We start from the raw sequence: 18418 nt of genomic DNA on the forward strand, positions 1-18418 counted from the left end.
CAAAAATGGTTATTATATATGTTCCATATAATAATATGTTATATATGTTCGGCAGTATCAAAAGTTTTCAACCGATGAGCAAAGGACAGTATAACAAACTCAAAATTATCGTCATGACGCGTAGAATTATTTTCAAACCAAAGTGTTGGATATGCAATACAAAGAGGACTTGAACGTTGCCCCCAGAATGCCAATAAAGCCTGTAATTATGACAGAGAGTTCTTTTAATGATCCTTACTAAAAGTGATATGAATATCATTCTACAACGGGTTTTGGATTGTTGACTGAAATAAAATACATGTGTATACCGCTCTTCTTGACAGCAATGTTTCCTCAGCATTTGCAGGAAATTCTGATTCGTTACATTGTACTGATATGGACGTTATCAACATTTGACCAAATTTGATGTAACTTATGGGAAAAAAAATGTCCAGGCTAAACCCTAATGCTGAAAAAAATATGACAACTGCTGCTTGTTACCCGGGAAACTGCAGTGAATTGGACTTTGTGTTTGTATGGTCATTTGAGGATCCACTGAATTGCGATTCGATAATAAAGTAAGACAAACTAAATTAAAAGAGTAACGAATGTTGCGCACAAAGAAAATACGGTGATTAATGATCAAAAAGATAGTTTGACTGGTATTAATGAAAGTTTAGAGAAAGTCTATTTATTTGCAAGTTCACTGTCTTTGATCGTATCACCCGCGTGGCGCAGTAGTTAGAGCGTTAGCTCTAGAGTCGCGGAGCGAAGTGAGGAGTTGATCCTTGCGTTGCGGGTTCGAATCCCACTGTGGGACGTGGAGACCGGTCCTTCGGAGCGCATAAATCGAGGTCTCGCGTCGCAGTAGGTGCTGGCACAGAAAAGATCCTTTACTGCTCAATGGCCCTGAGTTAATTCCCAGTATAGGTCAAAATTTGCAGCTCTCCACCGGCAAGTGGTGGCGTCTCCATATGAGTGAAAAATTCTCGAGAGGGACTTAAAAATACACAAACAAACAAACAAAAACCAGACCTGCTTTATTGTAATTTGTGCCTTGTCCGATGGAAGTTATGAATCAACCAAGTTGAATCAAATAATATAAAACACTGCAAAGTATTAAAGCATGCGATTTTATTAGTAAAAATAACGATTATCAACAGTGATTATAAAACATGCAGATATCTATATAAAAAATAAATATACTATTGGAGTAAACCAATCATTTGGCACATAATTATGAAAATAATAATACTAAAATAATGGTTCATATGTTCTTAGATAAAAGTTTGGATCCCTTATCTTGGAAATTCCTTTGGCCACTGCTAAAAAAATAAAAATAGTCAAAAGACCGTTTCCAAAGAAATCTCACAGAAATGTTAAATGAAAGACTGTGGTTGTAGATAACGTTCCATCACTGAATGTTAACAATATCCGACAATATTCAGAAATCTCTGTCATCCAATTAGAAGAAAGGCACAGACGCCACAAAGCAGTGAGAGCCAGAAGTGACAAGAATCTCTGGTCCATAGAAATTGTCTGCTTCCAACAGTGAAAAACTGTCAGGTGACAAGTTTTCTAGTAACAGGGATGTGTTAACCACTGGTCTGTAGTCCTCTGGGAGTGTCTGTTAAACATATTTTATAATTATTCAGTTTGTTAAACTAAGAAGAACTTTGGAACATATGTAAATTGATTATATAATGATAACAATTAAGCCCAAGGTGTATGCAACAGTTTTACTAATACTTTTGGAAAGTAAACATATTTAAAATTTTGTATTTTCAGCAAAGCATACTTTCACAACTCTTATAAATAAACAATTTTATTTCAACAAAATGTGTAAGGCCTACTACATGTAATACCTTTCTGATAGACATTGGCTCTTTTTTGGACCCAGAGTTCAACTGGCTACATCTTTCATTGACCTTCTGGACAGCACTATTAGACAAGGACTTATGCTGAAGCTGAAATTATTTTACACAATTTATATACTTTCATTTAAAATACATGATATATTCTATTTTCACATAATGTCAAATTATGTTTTCTGTATGTAACCTTTTGTTCCTGGGCAGACTGCTTTGATGGCACAGGAGATCTTGATACAACACTTTGTGGTTCCTTTTGTTTAAGATCTGAGTTCACAGTGTCCTTTGCTTTTTTGTCAGCAGTAGTAGCCTCTTTAAGAGTAGAATCAGCTCTGTCCTTAGCATTTCTACCAGCAGTGCTCATTTGCTTGGATGTGGAATCAACACTTTCCTTTTTATCATCAGTAGATTCCACCTGACCCTGAAAGCATTCAACATGTCAATTTAAACTTGCACTTATAATTTTCTGAATTATTCTTCTTAATGACTTTTTATAAGTCTTTGTTTTGAAAAAAAAAAGAGAAAAAAAAGCCCCTGACACCGGCGGACTGGTGCCAGAGGCAATTAGTTTTAAGAGAGAGAGGAAAATTTGAATTCAGGTATTTATTACACCTACCTGTTTTTGTCTGTTCAGGATCCTCATAATTCTGGCAACATATGGAGGATATTCCACTGAGTCTGTTTGAACTTTGGGTGGAATAACAATGCGTTTGACCCCCTTCTAGAAAATAAAAGAGGAAGTCAAAAATTCAATTTACAATAAATCTTGTAAGAATCAAACAATTTTAAAGGATTTATTTAATATTGTTTTAAATTACCTTGCCACTTTTCTGAGTTACAGAGGATGGGGCAGAATTCTGACTCTGAGTCTGCTGCACTGTTGCTTCCATTTGTTTCCCAGGGGTCTGCTGCATGGATCTTGCTTCCATTTTATCCAAATTTCTACTCACTTTGGCTTTTGAGCTGTTGGAAGTTAATTGTTTGTCCAGACTTGCATATTGTCCCTGGGAAACATTTTTAGGAGTCCTTTTCTTAGTCTTTCTTGTTTTAGTTTTTGTTTGTGCCTCCATTGGTGCCACGAATGTAGGTACACTCTTTGGGTTAAGACTCCATGATTCCTGACACCAAAAAATATACATTTTTTTGTTATTGAAAATGTTACTGACTTTCAGCATAGAAAATACAGTTAAGAAATTGACAAAAACAAATCAGAAAAAACTTACAAGCTGATTAGCAGAACACCTCTGGGGATAGTCAGCTGATAGTCCAGTTGTTGCCATATTAGGTGTGGGTGTCACCAAAGGTGAGTATGCACCCTCATTGTAACAGTTGCTACTGACTCCATGGATCGTTTGAGTTGGTAGATAAATGATCTGATCATTCACTCCAGCAACTGAAGGAATACTGAGGATATTGGTAGGAGCTTGCAGTTCTGTTCTCTTAACCCATTCATCTGGTACAATGGTTGGAGTACAGCCTTGAATCTCCAAATTTATGGGTAAAACCTGTTTATAAAGACACAACAGTGTTATTTTTGCAATCTAAATTATTAATTATTAACTTCAAAATTATAAATTTTACAAATCAAGCTTATTTGTACATTTCTTTTACTATAGATTTAAGAACCGCTCTATGTATTTAGATGTGAATACTTTCATGGGTCTGTTTGAAATAAATAAACTGAACATTTAGTGTCTTATTTTTCCAATATGATTGTTCTCTTTAATGTAAAAGAAAGCATCATCGGTGTGTGTATAAAGATATAAAACACACTTAAATCTGGGAATTTATGTCCCCGTAGGATTCAGATGGAGGGAGAAAAGAAGGATTAACTTTAACCTTGATCTTTTGGCCTCAAACCAACAGGGGTCTTTCTTAAATTAGAAAGTCATAACCTTGGTTTCATTGCAAAAGCTCGGCATAAGTTATCATCTGGAAACCACATTATGCAATCTATGAATTTCTAATCTTGGCTTTTGACCTTTTGACCTCAAAATCAATAGGGACCTGTTTTAGGTCATAAGTAATGATATTAATTCTGTTGCAAAACCTCCAGGAGATCTAAAGTTGTCATTTAGAAACCATTTTCTGCAATGTGTGCATTTCTGACTTTTTTTGACCTTTGGACCTCAAAATCAATAGCACTGTTTTTAAGTAATAGAATATTATGATATAATATTTCTTGCAATAGCTCATAGAAACTTAAGCCATCACTAGTTTCTGACCTTGACCTTTGACTTCAAAGTCAATAGGGTTCTTTCTTTAGTTATAGGGAATTATGAATATGGTTTAATGCTCTGCCCATTGCAAAAGCTCAAAGAAAATGAAATTTACAATCTGGAAACCATTTCATGCAAATTTGATTTTTAAACCATGACCTCTGACCTTTTGGCCTAAAAATGAGTATGTTTTTTTTGGAGTCATAGGGAGTTATGTTAAAAAAAAATTAAAGTAAAAGTTAAAGAACATTTTAGAATATCAGAAACTTAAGTGTTACACATAGATGGATAGACAGATACTGCAGACTGAAATTAATATTCTCCACATTTAGTGAAAGTGGGGTCAGAAAGTATGAGTTAATTTTCACACATTTTCATTGCACATCACTGTCCAGTTAAAACTTTTCATATCTGAAAATGAAATAAAGAGGACAATTTTTGAATACATGTTTCTTGAACATGAGATACAAGTATACTTACAAGTTCATTTGCAGAGATTGGCTGTTGTGGCTCTGCCTGTGTCAAAGTTGGATTTAGAACATGGACAGCAAAACCATTCTGAGCTGAGGGATGAATGTTTCCCTGGCTGTTTAAGACCTGCTGTTGTACAGTAGACTGAGCATTGTATCCTGTTTGCAGTACAGTCTCCTGAGACTGCTGCTGGATGGATGTCCATGGTAGGGTCTGTCCTGATCTCAGCACATTCAAGGTCAGTTGTGGATGCACATTTGTGCAGTCAGTCTACAAAAGAAGACAAATTAAAAACCAAATATTGTAAACTAAAAGTACTGTGGACAAGCTAACAAAATCATACCCTCTGCTACAATTTTAAATTGCTTAAGTACCAGTACATTTTTTGATCTTGGCTCAAGAAAATGAAACACCCTCTGGTCATAAGTAATCTGTTTTCAAAGTATGAATGTCCAGTGATTTTCCATTAGAAAATTATGGACCAGAGACAAATTTTTACTTTTTCTGACAGAGTCTTGAACTTCCCATAGGACCTAAGGTTAAGTATGATATATCCTTAAGTCAGGAGCAATCTTTGCATAAAGTTTCAACTTCCATTTTATCTCCAGTAGAAAGTTGTGACACTTATTCTGACAGTGACCTTGAACTTCCCAATATGACTTTGGGTTATGAACAAGAAACAATCTTGGATCATAAGCAATCTTAAGTTTGCAATAAATGAGCTTCAAAGTTCAAATGTATCTCTAATTACAAAATATGGTAAGGACAGGTTAAATAAAGTTAAATAAAAGTTTCTAAAAATGTGACCTTGAAGCTGACCAAATGACCTTTGATCAAGATCATGACATGCTCTTATGTCATAAGTAACTTTTGTATTTTGCATGAACTTACAATGTTTTGATTTGGTTTGGATTTTACACATTCAGCTATTGACCTTGAAATCCCTAAATGACCTTGGTTAAGGTCATGACAGATCCTTAGATCATAAGCAATCTTTGTATCAATTATGAACTTCAAATTTTTCTCCATTAAAAAGTAATGGCCCAGAATGATTGCATAGACAAAACCCCCACCCCTCCTCAACTTTGTTTGCGGTATATGCATGTTTCCTAAACAAAAACATACCTGCTGTTGTATCTTTGTCTTTGGTTGAGAAGGATACACAGTGTAAGAGAAATTAGTGACATTAGGGTCAACTGCTTCAGTGCTGGGGGCTGAGCGACCATTAGGAAGAACTGTTGAGGTTATGAATTGCTGTATTTGTTCATTGCTCAAGAAAGGTTTTGCCACCTGTAAAAAAATACAGATATAATTATGTTTACTTAAATATACTTCTTAAATTTTATTAATGAACTTTTGCCTGTATCAGCATTTGCCTTTATCCGGCTTAGTAGATCACTTACTAGTAAATGTGACCTATTTAAAATTAACATTTATTAAATAGGTTGCTAACTACATGTAAGGGTTATACTAGAAATTGTTTTAACCATTCCATTTAACATACCCCATTTGGCACCACTCTCCCAGCAGTACGAGTGGGCCCTGCGTTTTGAAATACTGCTTGATTAGCAGGTTGAATATAGCGTTTTCTTGGTGGCTGAACCTGTTATAGTAAAATACATGTATATGTATTACAAATGTGTATGGGGGTCCATATATTGCAAATTCGGCCAAAATTGAACAAAAATTTAATAAAAAGTGGACAGTTAATTGTAGAAATGTCATGGAAAAAGGAAAAGAAATAGATAAAAGGTTGAGAGAAGAACAAATAATATTCCAAAGGAAATAGATTGAGGAAGATTAATATTTTTAAATTAACTTACTTGTATTTTACATCAATATATATGACATATAAAACAAAACTGAGACCTCCTCAATTCCCCCGGAAGTGATGGGTGTGGTCAAGATGTCCACTCCCAGCCTCTCGTAAATACGCGAGGCATCTTCCGGGTTGGAATACTGGACATCTACTCTCTTCTGAAATGACAGAAAATAAAATGTTTAAGCATCTGTCCCATCAACTGGTAAAATTTAAATACTTTTAGAAAATGTTTTGGCCCAGAAAAACAGTGAAAATACAAAAAGAGTTTACTTTTCCCTCCCTAATTTTTACACATTTTAGGAATAAATGATAATGATTAAAATTTCATAAAAAAACAATACAAACTAAAATGATATATTAATCTCAAATTAGTTTTCATTAAAAGGCCGGTCCCCTAACAGAACAAATTGCTCTCGTTTGGTGTTTTTTTTTCTTTTTGCTTATCATTTTTTTCAAACACATAATTTATGGGTCCTCAGTAATTCCTCCCCTTTTTGCCAGCAGTTCAAAAAACGATACTTTGTATTATTTTTTCTCTAAAATTTCTCCCATGTATAGAAAGATAAAAACGATAAATATCCAGATTTAGAAAAACCACTCTAATGTTCAAAATAAAGAAAACGTGTTTCACGATCAAAGGGGAACAACTCAAATTACTCGCTGTTCGATGAGTGCCCTTTGCCTGCACATGTACAGGTAAGCATTCTGCATTATTTTGCAGATAAACATATTTACCTTTTCTATCACTCTACCTACCAGTACATGGTCTGGGTTTGGATATATTATTACCGGTATTGTATAATTAAAGAGTATCATAGCCTGGTAAGAATCGATTATCTTGTTTTTTCTCTGATTAATGAGACAAATAAAACGGAACCCAATCTAAATACTATAGGATACTAAGCAATTATTATATACATTATGCTACACTTTACAGAAGCAATCGACATCTGTGCACATTAGCCTAATTAGGCCTAATACCGGGTATTCATTCATTCTGCTTTGTACAGAACCCTAACTTGGGCCTAAGGCACAAAGTTTGCCAAGGACTTAAAACAATCATCTTTCTTCCAATCTTTATTAATATTATGTTCATTTATTTACCAGGTTTTTAAATGTTCATAGAATTCAAAAGATTAATGAAGATAAAGCCTACATCATGGTAATACATGTAGGTCTATACAGCTATATGTAGGTCTTCTGCCTCTCGTTTTTCCCTCCCTAGCAACAGAAAACTGTAAACTTTTTCTTACAAAAGCAAACAGATATGACCATTACCCTCTTATAGCTCTGTCTGTTCATTTCTGTAACTGTATTGACTGTATGTTATCAAATATTTCAGAAAAATCTCCGCTCAGCGAAAATCACGTCTTATCTCAACAACTGATGCTGAAACAATGAGCTGTAACCAAAACACATCACACAGCCTAGCAATCATGACGTCATCACCAAGACGACAACCAATGAAAATATTATCCTATTTCGGAAGTAGAAAGAAATCGACATCCCCCCCCCCCTTAAACATGAGATGGCTAGTGGTGCCCCCTTTTTTCTTTTAAAAGAAAAGTCTTAATTTTTTGTTGACAAAGTATGGGAATTTTCATTAAAAGGCCGGTCCCCTTATTGTTTATGCACCCTTCCCCAGAATAAATTGCTCTCGTTTGGTGTTTTTTTTTCTTTTGCTTGTCAATTTTTCAAACACATAATTTTTGGGTCCTCATTGATTCCTCTCCTTCCTGCCAGCAATTCAAAAACGATATTTTGTATTACTTTTTTTTCTAAAATTTCTCCCATAGTGGAAAAAAAAAATGATAAAGTAAATATCCAGATAAAGAAAAATCACCTAATTTTCAAAATAAAGAACACTTTCTATTTGCACGATCGAAGGGGAACAACTCAAATTACTCGCTGTTCAATGAGTGCCCTTAGCCTGCACGTATATCATTATTAGACATTTGTAGATAAACATATTTACCTTTTCTATCATTCCCAACAATTATTCTAGCTACCAGCGCATGGTTTGGTTTTGGATGTAATTATATTATGTATAGAGTATCATAGCCTGGTAAGAATCGATTATCTTGCTTTTTCTCTGATTAGATGAGCCAAATAAAAAGGAATCTAAATACCATACTCAGCAATTGCTACACTTTAATGTAGCAATCGACATCTGTGTACATTATCCTAATTGGGTATAATACCGGGTATTCATTCTGCTTTGTAAAGAGCCTTAACTTGAGCCTAAGACGCAAAGTTTGACAAGGACTTAGACAAACATCTTTCTTCCAATCTTTATTAATTTTACCAAATTTTTAAATGTTCATAGAATTCAAAAGACTAATGAAGATAAAGCCTACGTCATGGTAATACACGTAGGTATATACAGCTACATGTAGGTCTTTTGCCTGTCGTTCGAGATTTAAAGAAAATCCCTCCCTAGCAACAGAAAACTATAAAGTTTTTCTTATAAAAGCAAACAGATATGACCATTACCCTCTTATAGCTCTGTCTGTTCATTTCTGTAACTGTATTGACTGTATGTTATCAAATATTTCAGAAAATCTTCGCTCAGCGAAAATCACGTCTTATCTCAACAAATGATGCTGAAACAATGAGCTGTAACCAAAACACATCACACAGCCTAGCAATCATGACGTCATCACCAAGACGACAACCAATGAAATTATTATCCTATTTCGGAGGTAGAAAGAACTCACATGGAGGTAGGAACCGGGGGGGGGGGGGACGGGGGGCCGTGTCCCCCCAGTAATTTTGCCAATGTATAGAATACTATAGAAAACTTAGCTACTATATGTTTGTGCCCCCTCAATAAAAACGGCTGATGCCCTTTTTTTCTTTTTTTTTTCTTTTGCTTGTCAAGGAATTTTGGTAGTTGATAGTGCCCCCTCAACTGAAAATGTTTGGCTGTGCCCCCCCCCCCCCAACTGAAAATGCTTCCTACGGGCCTGACTCATCCCCCTACCCCATTCTTAGAAAACGTTAATCTTTAAATGTAGTGATAAAAAGCATATACATATACTTTCACGTCTTTAAAAAAAAAAATCCAAGTCGCAAACTGTATCCTCGAATACGCAGTACTTAGTCTGCGCTTAGGAACGACCATTTTGATTGTGGAGGGGGGGGTTATCGCCAACACCCCCCCCCCCCCAACTTCGTCACTTTTGGGTAACTCCGCGCTGTTTGTATACAAATGCGATTGTGACGATTACTGAAAATCTACAATCAAATGCCGAGAAATCATTTCTGTCAAATTCAAGAATGCGTCAAAAATTACACGTGATCTTTTGTATCTATCATATTTTATGTGAAATCAGTAAGCACTTTTTCTCTTTATGCGCTATTCCATCGATACCTTTGACATTTGCGTCAATATGCTCATTTTTACATGTCCGTCATATTTTTGAAGGTCTTAATAGTCAGATAGTCAGCGGTCATACCAATCGAGCTATTCAGGCAATGCCGGTAAAAGAAGGTTTAAATTTTTATATGAACCAGGTTGTCAAAAACAGGTTTCCTTATTTTTAAAAGTTTTTTGTGAATTTCGTCCGCAGGGCAGGAATGTCCTAAAAAATCATGTCTTAAATTATTCATTAGATCACAACCTATCAAAATATTATAATTTTATTTAGGGGCAGACCTACCCTGAAGGACTTCTAGGTCAGAATTCATGCAAAAAATCAGTGCTTTATCGGAGAAAATGCTGTTTTGGAGGTTAATTGAAAAGTTGCAAATGAAAAAAAATTAGGTTCAAAATTCAAGTTTGCAAAATTTAGACATATATAAGGAAGAGTGCAACTAATGAACATTGATTTTAAAAAAATTATGACTTTTTCCGAGAAATTGGTCTCTTCTTGAAATTCCTAATACATCCTTTGTAAAACCCAAGTACCAAAAACTCCTCTGATTTTTGTAATATGGAAATTTTATGCATTGTCCAAGAACTTTCTGAGCTTTGTTATCCAAGAAATTTGTTGCATTTAGGTCTTAAGAAATGAAAAAAAAAAATTAACTTCCTTTTTTTGTGTCGGAAGTATGTCTTTCTTAAGGTCCATCATCCCTCTCTTCACTCACACAAAATTTTGTTTTAATGCTAATGATTTTCAATAAAAGAAATCTAATATTCATAATTAAAATGTACACACTTTCGGTATACCTTGAGGGGTAAAAGAAAGGCTTCTATATAATTGGGGCGCCGACTAGGAGCGGGTTGGGTCTTAGTCTTTACAAATTTCTGTTCCGGTTAAAGACTTCAGGCTTCATTCATATACTAATTCGTTTCTCATGAATTATTTTATTTCAGTATGCAGAGATAGAAGGGACCTTTTTCATAAACATTAACTATATATAGCATGCCAATGTCAACGCATTTTGAGTTTGTGATCTCAAAATGTTTTTTTGATATTTTTTCTTTACTTTTCATTTTACATAATGGTAATGTCGATAGTCTTAACTTTTTTCTTGATGCGTGTTTATTTTACAACACATTTCCGTGGATATATAATAAAAGCATGTCATAAATGTACACAAATTATATAAATGAAATCTAAGGGAGTGCAGATACCGATATATATGTAGTCCTACTGGTTAAAAACTTGAGGTCTGAATTAACATTGAATCAGTATATGTATGTAGTTCTAAATATATTTTATTATAAGCTCAGATAATACAAGCAATACGTATACTTTCCAGTGCAATAACCCATACAAGTAGTAGTAGTACAGACGGAATAAAAGCAATGTAACGCATTGAATTGATTAAATTCTAATTCTTCTATAAAAAGAAACCCATCGCATCTCATTGCAGGCGAGAATAATTCTTGTCCTTGAAGAATGTGTGCTATACTGAGGTATAGCTCCGCTTGACTGTGTTTTAGATACAGTGGAATTTACGATTTACTTTCTCTTTAGTGTCTTTTATATCAAGAATGAATATGCATAAAAGAAAGATAATTGAAGGAAAATACAGAAGTCTATATTGAAAAAAGTCTTTGAAAAGATGAGAATTTAAAACTATAAAAGTGTGGCACCATGTGGATTCGAACCATGACTCTAAAAATGATATTCATTCCGCGGTGTTGAAACTTAGCTATTATACCAATCGATCTATTCTGACTATGAAAATAGCCGTTATAAATGTGAACCAGGTTGTCAAAAACAGGTGTTTTTTAAAAATATTTTTTGTAGTTTTTTTTTGTGAATTTCGACCCTAGGGAAGGGGTGCCCTTTAAAAAATCCTATCTTAAATTATTCTTTACATTACAACCTATCAAAATATCATAATTTTATTTACAGGCAGTCCTATCCTGAAGGACTTAGAACTAGGCCAAAATATAGCAAAAATCGGTGCGTTAACGGGCTAAATGCTGTTTTTGGCCATCTTTGGAGATAATTTTAAAGTTGTAAAAAATAAATTTTAGGTTCAAAAATACAAATTTGAAAAATTTGGACATATATACGGTAGAAAGCAACTAATGAACATTGATTAAGTGTAAAGTTGTTCTTTCCAATAGGTCAGTTCCTTTGAAATTGTGAATACATCCTTTTACACAAATGGCCTTTATCTTGAAATTTTATAAAGAATAATAGACAATTATATCACTGGGAGTTATCTCTCTTAGCTGAGGGTCAATGCATCTTAATCTGTCATCTAAGAAGCATCATATACACGTACCATGTACCGTTTTTTTTTCTGTTTGAATACATGTATTTATAATTGTGATAAAACTTTGTATTAGCAAATAACGAATAGTAATAAAAGGTGTGAATTAATCTGGGACACAATTTACATAGTTAGCATTTGACTTGACTCTCCATTATTACGCAATGCATGATGGTTGGCTATGATAGATGGTGCCAATGCATAATAAAGAGAATGAATTGGGTAAAAAAGGGCACCGCAGAGCGGAGTATTTCCTTCCCAAAACACATCGATCCCGATATAAATTATTACTTCCGAAACTTTCGTTACGCACATACTCACTTACACCTAGTATATCCCCTACTACTTTGTTGCTAGACTAGATAAAAAAAATGTGTCTTGTTTACTGACAACACACAGAGATAACTCTAATGGACAACCCGTTTTTATGGACTGGCATATAGAAGCTGCCTTAAACATGTTCTGTGATTAAAATGAGATGGCGGTGTTTCTGGTGCTGTGACAGTACATATTGTCGTTCTGTCCATATTATCACAGTGTAAAATTCATGGTTTCAGAAAACTTTTTTTTTTTACTTTACTTTTCAATTTCTTGCTTATGTCATATTTTTCATCTCTCACAATATGTTTAACAAAGCTAATTGTTTAATTAACTTTTCACATTTCAGCTTCTTCTCTAGAACTACTTCGGCCAATTTCAACCAAACTTGCCAAAATCATCAGGATAAAAGGGATTCAAGTCAATTTAAATGAAGGATCATGCCCTTTTTCAAGGGAAAATAATGAAGAATTAGTGAAAATTTAAAAATCTTCTTCTCAAGAACCACAGTGTCAGAAAACTGTGTGTTGAAACTTATATAAAAGCTTCATTATAAAGCATAAACTCAATTTTGTTGAGATCATGACCACCGGGTGGGACTACAGTAGGTGATCAAAGTTTTACATAGGAATGTATTAGGAAAAATCTTCCAAAATCTTTTTCTCAAGAACTACTGGGCCAAAAAAGTTGATACTTATGTGAAAGCTTCATTAAATAGTGTACATTCAAGTTTGTTCTAATAATGACCCCAAGGGATAGGGTGGGGCAACAATGGGCGTTCAAAGTTTTACATAGGAATATATATTATACAGAAAATCTATAAAAATCTTCTCAAGAACAGCAAGTCCACGAAAAGTCATGTTTATATGGAAGCATCCTCAGGTAGTATATATTCAAGTTCTTTCAAATCATGGTCCCCGGGTCTAGGTTGGGGCCACGATGGTCTATCAAAGTTTTACATAGGAATATTTGTGGGAAGAGTAGCGGATCAGAAACCCCTGGCTGACGAAGAGGTATAGGAACATTCTTTAAAAATCTTTTTCTCAAGAACAGTAAAACAATGATCAGTCGTATTTATATGGGAGCGAGCATTGTCATATTATGACATGTGACATGTACTGATGGACGACAATATGTACAGTGAGGGTAGGTAAACATTTGTCGCCGGTGCAACGACGAAAAGTGACCCCCGTAGAATATTGACCGGGGATCATTTTTCTATGTAGAAATTTGACCCCCTGGTCAATATTCTACGTAGAAAAATGACCCATGTTTTCGTAGAAATTATGGTCTTTGGGTCATTTTTCTCCGTGTGGATTGTAGAAAAATGACACCATAGAAAAACGACCCTCTGTCATTTTTTGATAAAATATGGTTTTGTAAAGAAATTTTTTGTTAGGCAAATACAAGAGGGGTCATTAAAATCACAGAGTCTTATTATATGAAGTGTTCATTTCTAAAAGCTTTAAAGTTTAAATAACAAAATTAAAAGGTATTACTGTACTTTACATAAATAATACAAGGTGGTTTATCCCATTTAAAGGAAAACATAACAAGGATATAATACTTAAGAACAAGAATACGCGCTTTCTTTAATTTCTTTTATCACATTTCAGGTTTTCCATCCCTAATAGGGCCAAAGTCTCTATCCTTAAATTTCATCATGTACATAATACTTTGATATTAATTTAAAGCATTTTTTAGTACAAAAGGATTTACCGAGAGAAAGTTTCAAAAATGTAATTTACTAAGCAGTAATTAATTAACAAAAATTGCTTTGAAGTCTATGGGGACAAGAATTCTTTTAAAAATTCAAATAATAATATCAATAAACATTGCGGTAGAAAGATGCATTAAACATTAGAAATAGAATGACAATTGAAAAAGGTTTTTTTTTTTTTTTTTTTTTTTTTTTTTTTTTAAACCAGATAAGTTTTTAAGGTTAATTTTTTATTAATTAAAAACAGATAACTCTTACCAAAATTCAAGATCATAAATTAGGACAGATCCCACCCTTCCATGCTTATGGTAATAAATTGGAATTATGTCTAAATATACGGTGAATTCAACACCTACATGATATGTATTCAATTTCATTGAATCTTTTGCTATTAGGGATGGAATACCTTGACAATAATTACTTGAAAATTTTCAGTTTCCACAGTTTTAATTATCTAAATGTGCAAAAAATCAAAATAAAGTCTTCTTTCTTCTTCATGTTATTAGAAAGATTAACGTTTTAAAACTCTTCCCAATTAGTTTTAAAAATAGCGATTGTTAAGAAAATTTGATCTAATAATCATCTTTTAATTTCTATGAATGAAGTCTTAAACTTCTTCTCATAAAAAATATAGGGAAGATTAAATATGTAAAATATATAAATCTTAGAAATATCACACAAGACTGAATCAATATGCCTCTGACCTTCGATATCCCACTTCCTCTCTCTCCCCCTCTCCTCTCTCTCCCCACTCTCTCTCCCGAATCCCTTTCTACCTCCTCTCTTTCCCCCCCTCACTCCCCACATCACTCTCTCTACCTCTCCCCCTTCTCTCTTTCCCCACTCCCTCCTCACTCTCTCCCTCTTTCCCCACTCTCTCTCTTCCGACACTCTCTCTCCCCCAACCACCCACTCTCTCTCTCCCCACTATCTCCCTCTCTCTTTATTTTTTTTTGACCGTCTGACTCATTTATTAACAGGCCTTGTGAAAAATACTAATATATATGCATAATACATAGATGTTTTAAAGTTTTTTACAATAAAATTAATGGAAAAAATACTTATTCCAGAATAAAGACAAAATTCTTACTGCTAGTAAAAAAGAAATTATAAAATGTTTATTCTTGATCTTTTTACTTTAAATTGGATTTGGCAAATTTGTTTATTTTTGCAAAAAAATGAATGTAATTTAAAATTACAAGGGCGATAACTTCAAACAACAGAATATACTGCTTCCCTGTTCACAATTTGTTCATTGCGTTATATGTTTGCGCATTTAATTTTAAATGCTTGGAAAACAATATTTATATGCTTACTAACATGCATGGAACATATGTCAGCTTGAAATCTAAGTTGGATATTATTTGTTGTACCGTTATGAAAAATAGATGTGCGGCTAATGCCCTAAATTATGCACATGCAGAGAGGAGGTCTATAAATATCCTTTATTTGATCTAGTATGTAATAAGGGTTTGACATTCACTGTCCTTTTCCAAAGTTTTCAGTTTACTATATTTCATAATTTTTATCTTGTTCAGACATCGTGTCGTTGCTTTCAATGTTAACCATAATGCACTTGCATCATGACTCACTCGTTTTTCTTCGGATTACCCGGCATTTCATATTTTCTTATTGCATGTAAATGTACTCTTAATAAAACTATTTATAATCTTTACTTGTTGCATGGTTTGACTCTGCTAGCCATAGATTTCTACATGTACTAAACGGTTTTGAATGGACAGTGTTAAATGATTAACCGTTGGGCTATCAACGTAATTTGAGTAAATGTTCACCTTATTACAGGCCCTATCAAAGGTTCCGGGAAAACTAAAATCATTCACTTAAGTAATGGAGCCTTTCAATCAAAAAATAAAAAGAAAGTCGAGCAAATTGTGGGCTTAAAAAATTGTACCAAAGTTGCCTCTGTCGCGCATAGGAACCCTCCTCTATCTACATGTACTGTACATAACATTATAGAGATAAAGTTTATACATTGTAAAACACTTGAAGTATGCATTTAATTCTAAGTCTGAAGGAAGAATTTAAGAAGGAATGCCACACCAATTTTTTTTTCATAGATCTTTATGACATCCCCTTTAAACTATTGTTTCAGCATTAAAAGGCCGATGTTAGCTCTCAATTATTTTATAAGATTTTTCCCCAAAATTTTCATAGAAAATGAAAAAAAAAAAAAAGATTTTATTTGCAAATAAGATGTTTTAGAATTAAAAATTTGCTATTAATAAATGAAGAAAATGTATATCTAATAAAATATGTGAACAAAAGCAAGCTGGATATTTTAATTTTTTTTACTAAAAAATCCTTTATGAAAATAAAACACAGTATTTGCGAATATTTTCGGAAACCTATTGATAATATATTCAAAAGTCACAGCTACAATGAATATGCTAGACAATCATATTGTAAAAAGAAATTAAAATGAAAATGCCAAATTTTAGAAAAATTACTTTGTAAAAATTTTGGCCAATCTCGATCGAAATTTAAACTGATCCTAACCAGAATTTTGTAGTAATTAGAAATAGATATCATTTCCCAAGGGATGTCTTAAAGATCTATTAAATAAGATTTTGGTGTGACATTCCTCCTTAAATTATGAAAAAGACTGGGGAAAGAGGTAGAAAACACATTAGAAATTCTATAACTACAGTGCATTATTTGGAGACAAGACAAGGCTTTAAAAAATGTTTATTAACCTTCTCCCGACCGACTGGCTAAAATGGCCCGACTCAATTTTTTTTACCTCCAGAAAACAAAATATTTTTTCTTTTCTCACCCGTCCACATGTATTTTGAAATTTTCTTGGGGAAAAATTAACGCGTATCATATCTCATTTCTAAAGGTTTTTTTAACGGGGTCAGATTTCTATGGGGGTCATTTTTCAACGTGAGAGGAGTCGTAGAATTACCTACCGGTCTGGAAGGGTTTTCTACGGTCGGAAAATGACCCTATATACTTGTCGTGGAATATTGACCCAAGATCATTTTTCTACGTAGAAATTTGACCCCCTGGTCAATATTCTATGGGGGTCACTTTTCGTCGTTACACTGGCGACAACTTAAAAAGGACAACAATATGTACACAATCGTGCAGTATGAAACAGCATACGAGACACGTTAGTGTGTTTTACACACCAATTACATTCACAAATTTTCTATAACTCATGAATTATTTATTCTTTTAAAAAATGTGCAAGAGACAATTAATCTTAATTATGGTTCTTCATTTATGCATTTTATTATTATATTTCTATAGTAAAATATTTTCACCGATATCCAAAATTTATACTTTTCTTTAAAAAGTTACGATTAGATCTATTTGGAACTTTCGGTGTTAAGATTATTTCACCTTAAGAAGTTTTGATAACGGTATTTACCAAAAATGACCGTCTTTTTTCATGGCTAAGCCGTTGTACCCCCCCCCCTTTTTTTTAAATAAAAAAAGGCCACTTACAAGTCTGTCGAACGGGGTACAATCGCAACCCCCTTTTTAAAAGACCGACAATATATTTTTGAAACAAAATAAATTCATAATGCATCTGTTAAAAGTAATGCTGATAGACTTTGTTTATGTTCAAATGACTTCAAAGAATGCACCAGAACGCATCAGAATGAAAGAAAAAATCTGGTTCGATGGAGAACTCCCTATACGCACCCCCCTTTGCAGAAACCTGGCGACGACCCTGCCCTAAAAGATGTTGATGTATGAAATATTTATTACTCAAATACGCGATAGAGCTAGAGTAAAAATTATGTTTGAGAATGCCAATAACTACAACTTCATATTCCAAAGGAGAGGAATTACTTAAAGTTCGTAATTTCCAAGGAAACTCCTCTTAGTTTAATAGTGTGATTAACATTACTAAAACAATAGAACTTGTAGCAAATACAAAATTATTTACTCCTTTGGTAGGATTTTCCATGTGATAAAAAATGTTTAAAAGAGTCAAAATACGTCATGAGTGCATGTCATTTAGGTCAGGATTAATAGACATTCAGTCTAGTTAGAAATCTTTTAAGTTCAACTAAGTACAAATATAGCCTACATAAAGTTCGTTATTACAGGTACATTTGAGTCTACGAACTTTGCGAGATACTCCTATATACATCTATAGAAATAGAGATTATATATACATATATATGGTATAGTGCGGGTGGCCCCTGTGCTTGTGGACAGCATTGTGGAATACATGTACTACCATTAACTTCTCGCCTCCACATTTTTTCTGACTCGTAAATTTTTCACAGCTTGATAATCTTTAAATTTGCATTTTAAAAAAAGAGATACGATTCATCGTTATGATGGATCTTTATCGGTAAAT

The 18418-nt window shown here is 33.6% G+C and overlaps 1 protein-coding gene across 1 annotated transcript; it reads right to left on the bottom strand.

Moving 5' to 3' along the window:
• Positions 1-1189: 1189 nt before the first annotated feature.
• LOC133197076 (uncharacterized) lies at positions 1190-8349 on the bottom strand. Its single transcript, XM_061332916.1, has 11 exons — positions 8338-8349; positions 6410-6517; positions 6045-6143; positions 5666-5830; positions 4550-4810; positions 3074-3355; positions 2669-2968; positions 2467-2571; positions 2041-2271; positions 1845-1940; positions 1190-1606 (listed from the first exon to the last, which is right to left on the bottom strand). The coding sequence occupies exons 1-11, from the start codon at positions 8347-8349 to the stop codon at positions 1445-1447; spliced, it is 1821 nt and encodes a 606-aa protein (XP_061188900.1). The 3' UTR covers positions 1190-1444.
• Between the last annotated feature and the right edge of the window lie 10069 nt (positions 8350-18418).

The sequence above is a fragment of the Saccostrea echinata genome, unplaced genomic scaffold (assembly GCF_033153115.1).
Source record: "Saccostrea echinata isolate AGI-Se365-2 ecotype Australia unplaced genomic scaffold, CSIRO_AGI_Sech_v1 ptg000030l, whole genome shotgun sequence".
Classification (NCBI taxonomy): Eukaryota; Metazoa; Mollusca; class Bivalvia; order Ostreida; family Ostreidae; genus Saccostrea; species Saccostrea echinata.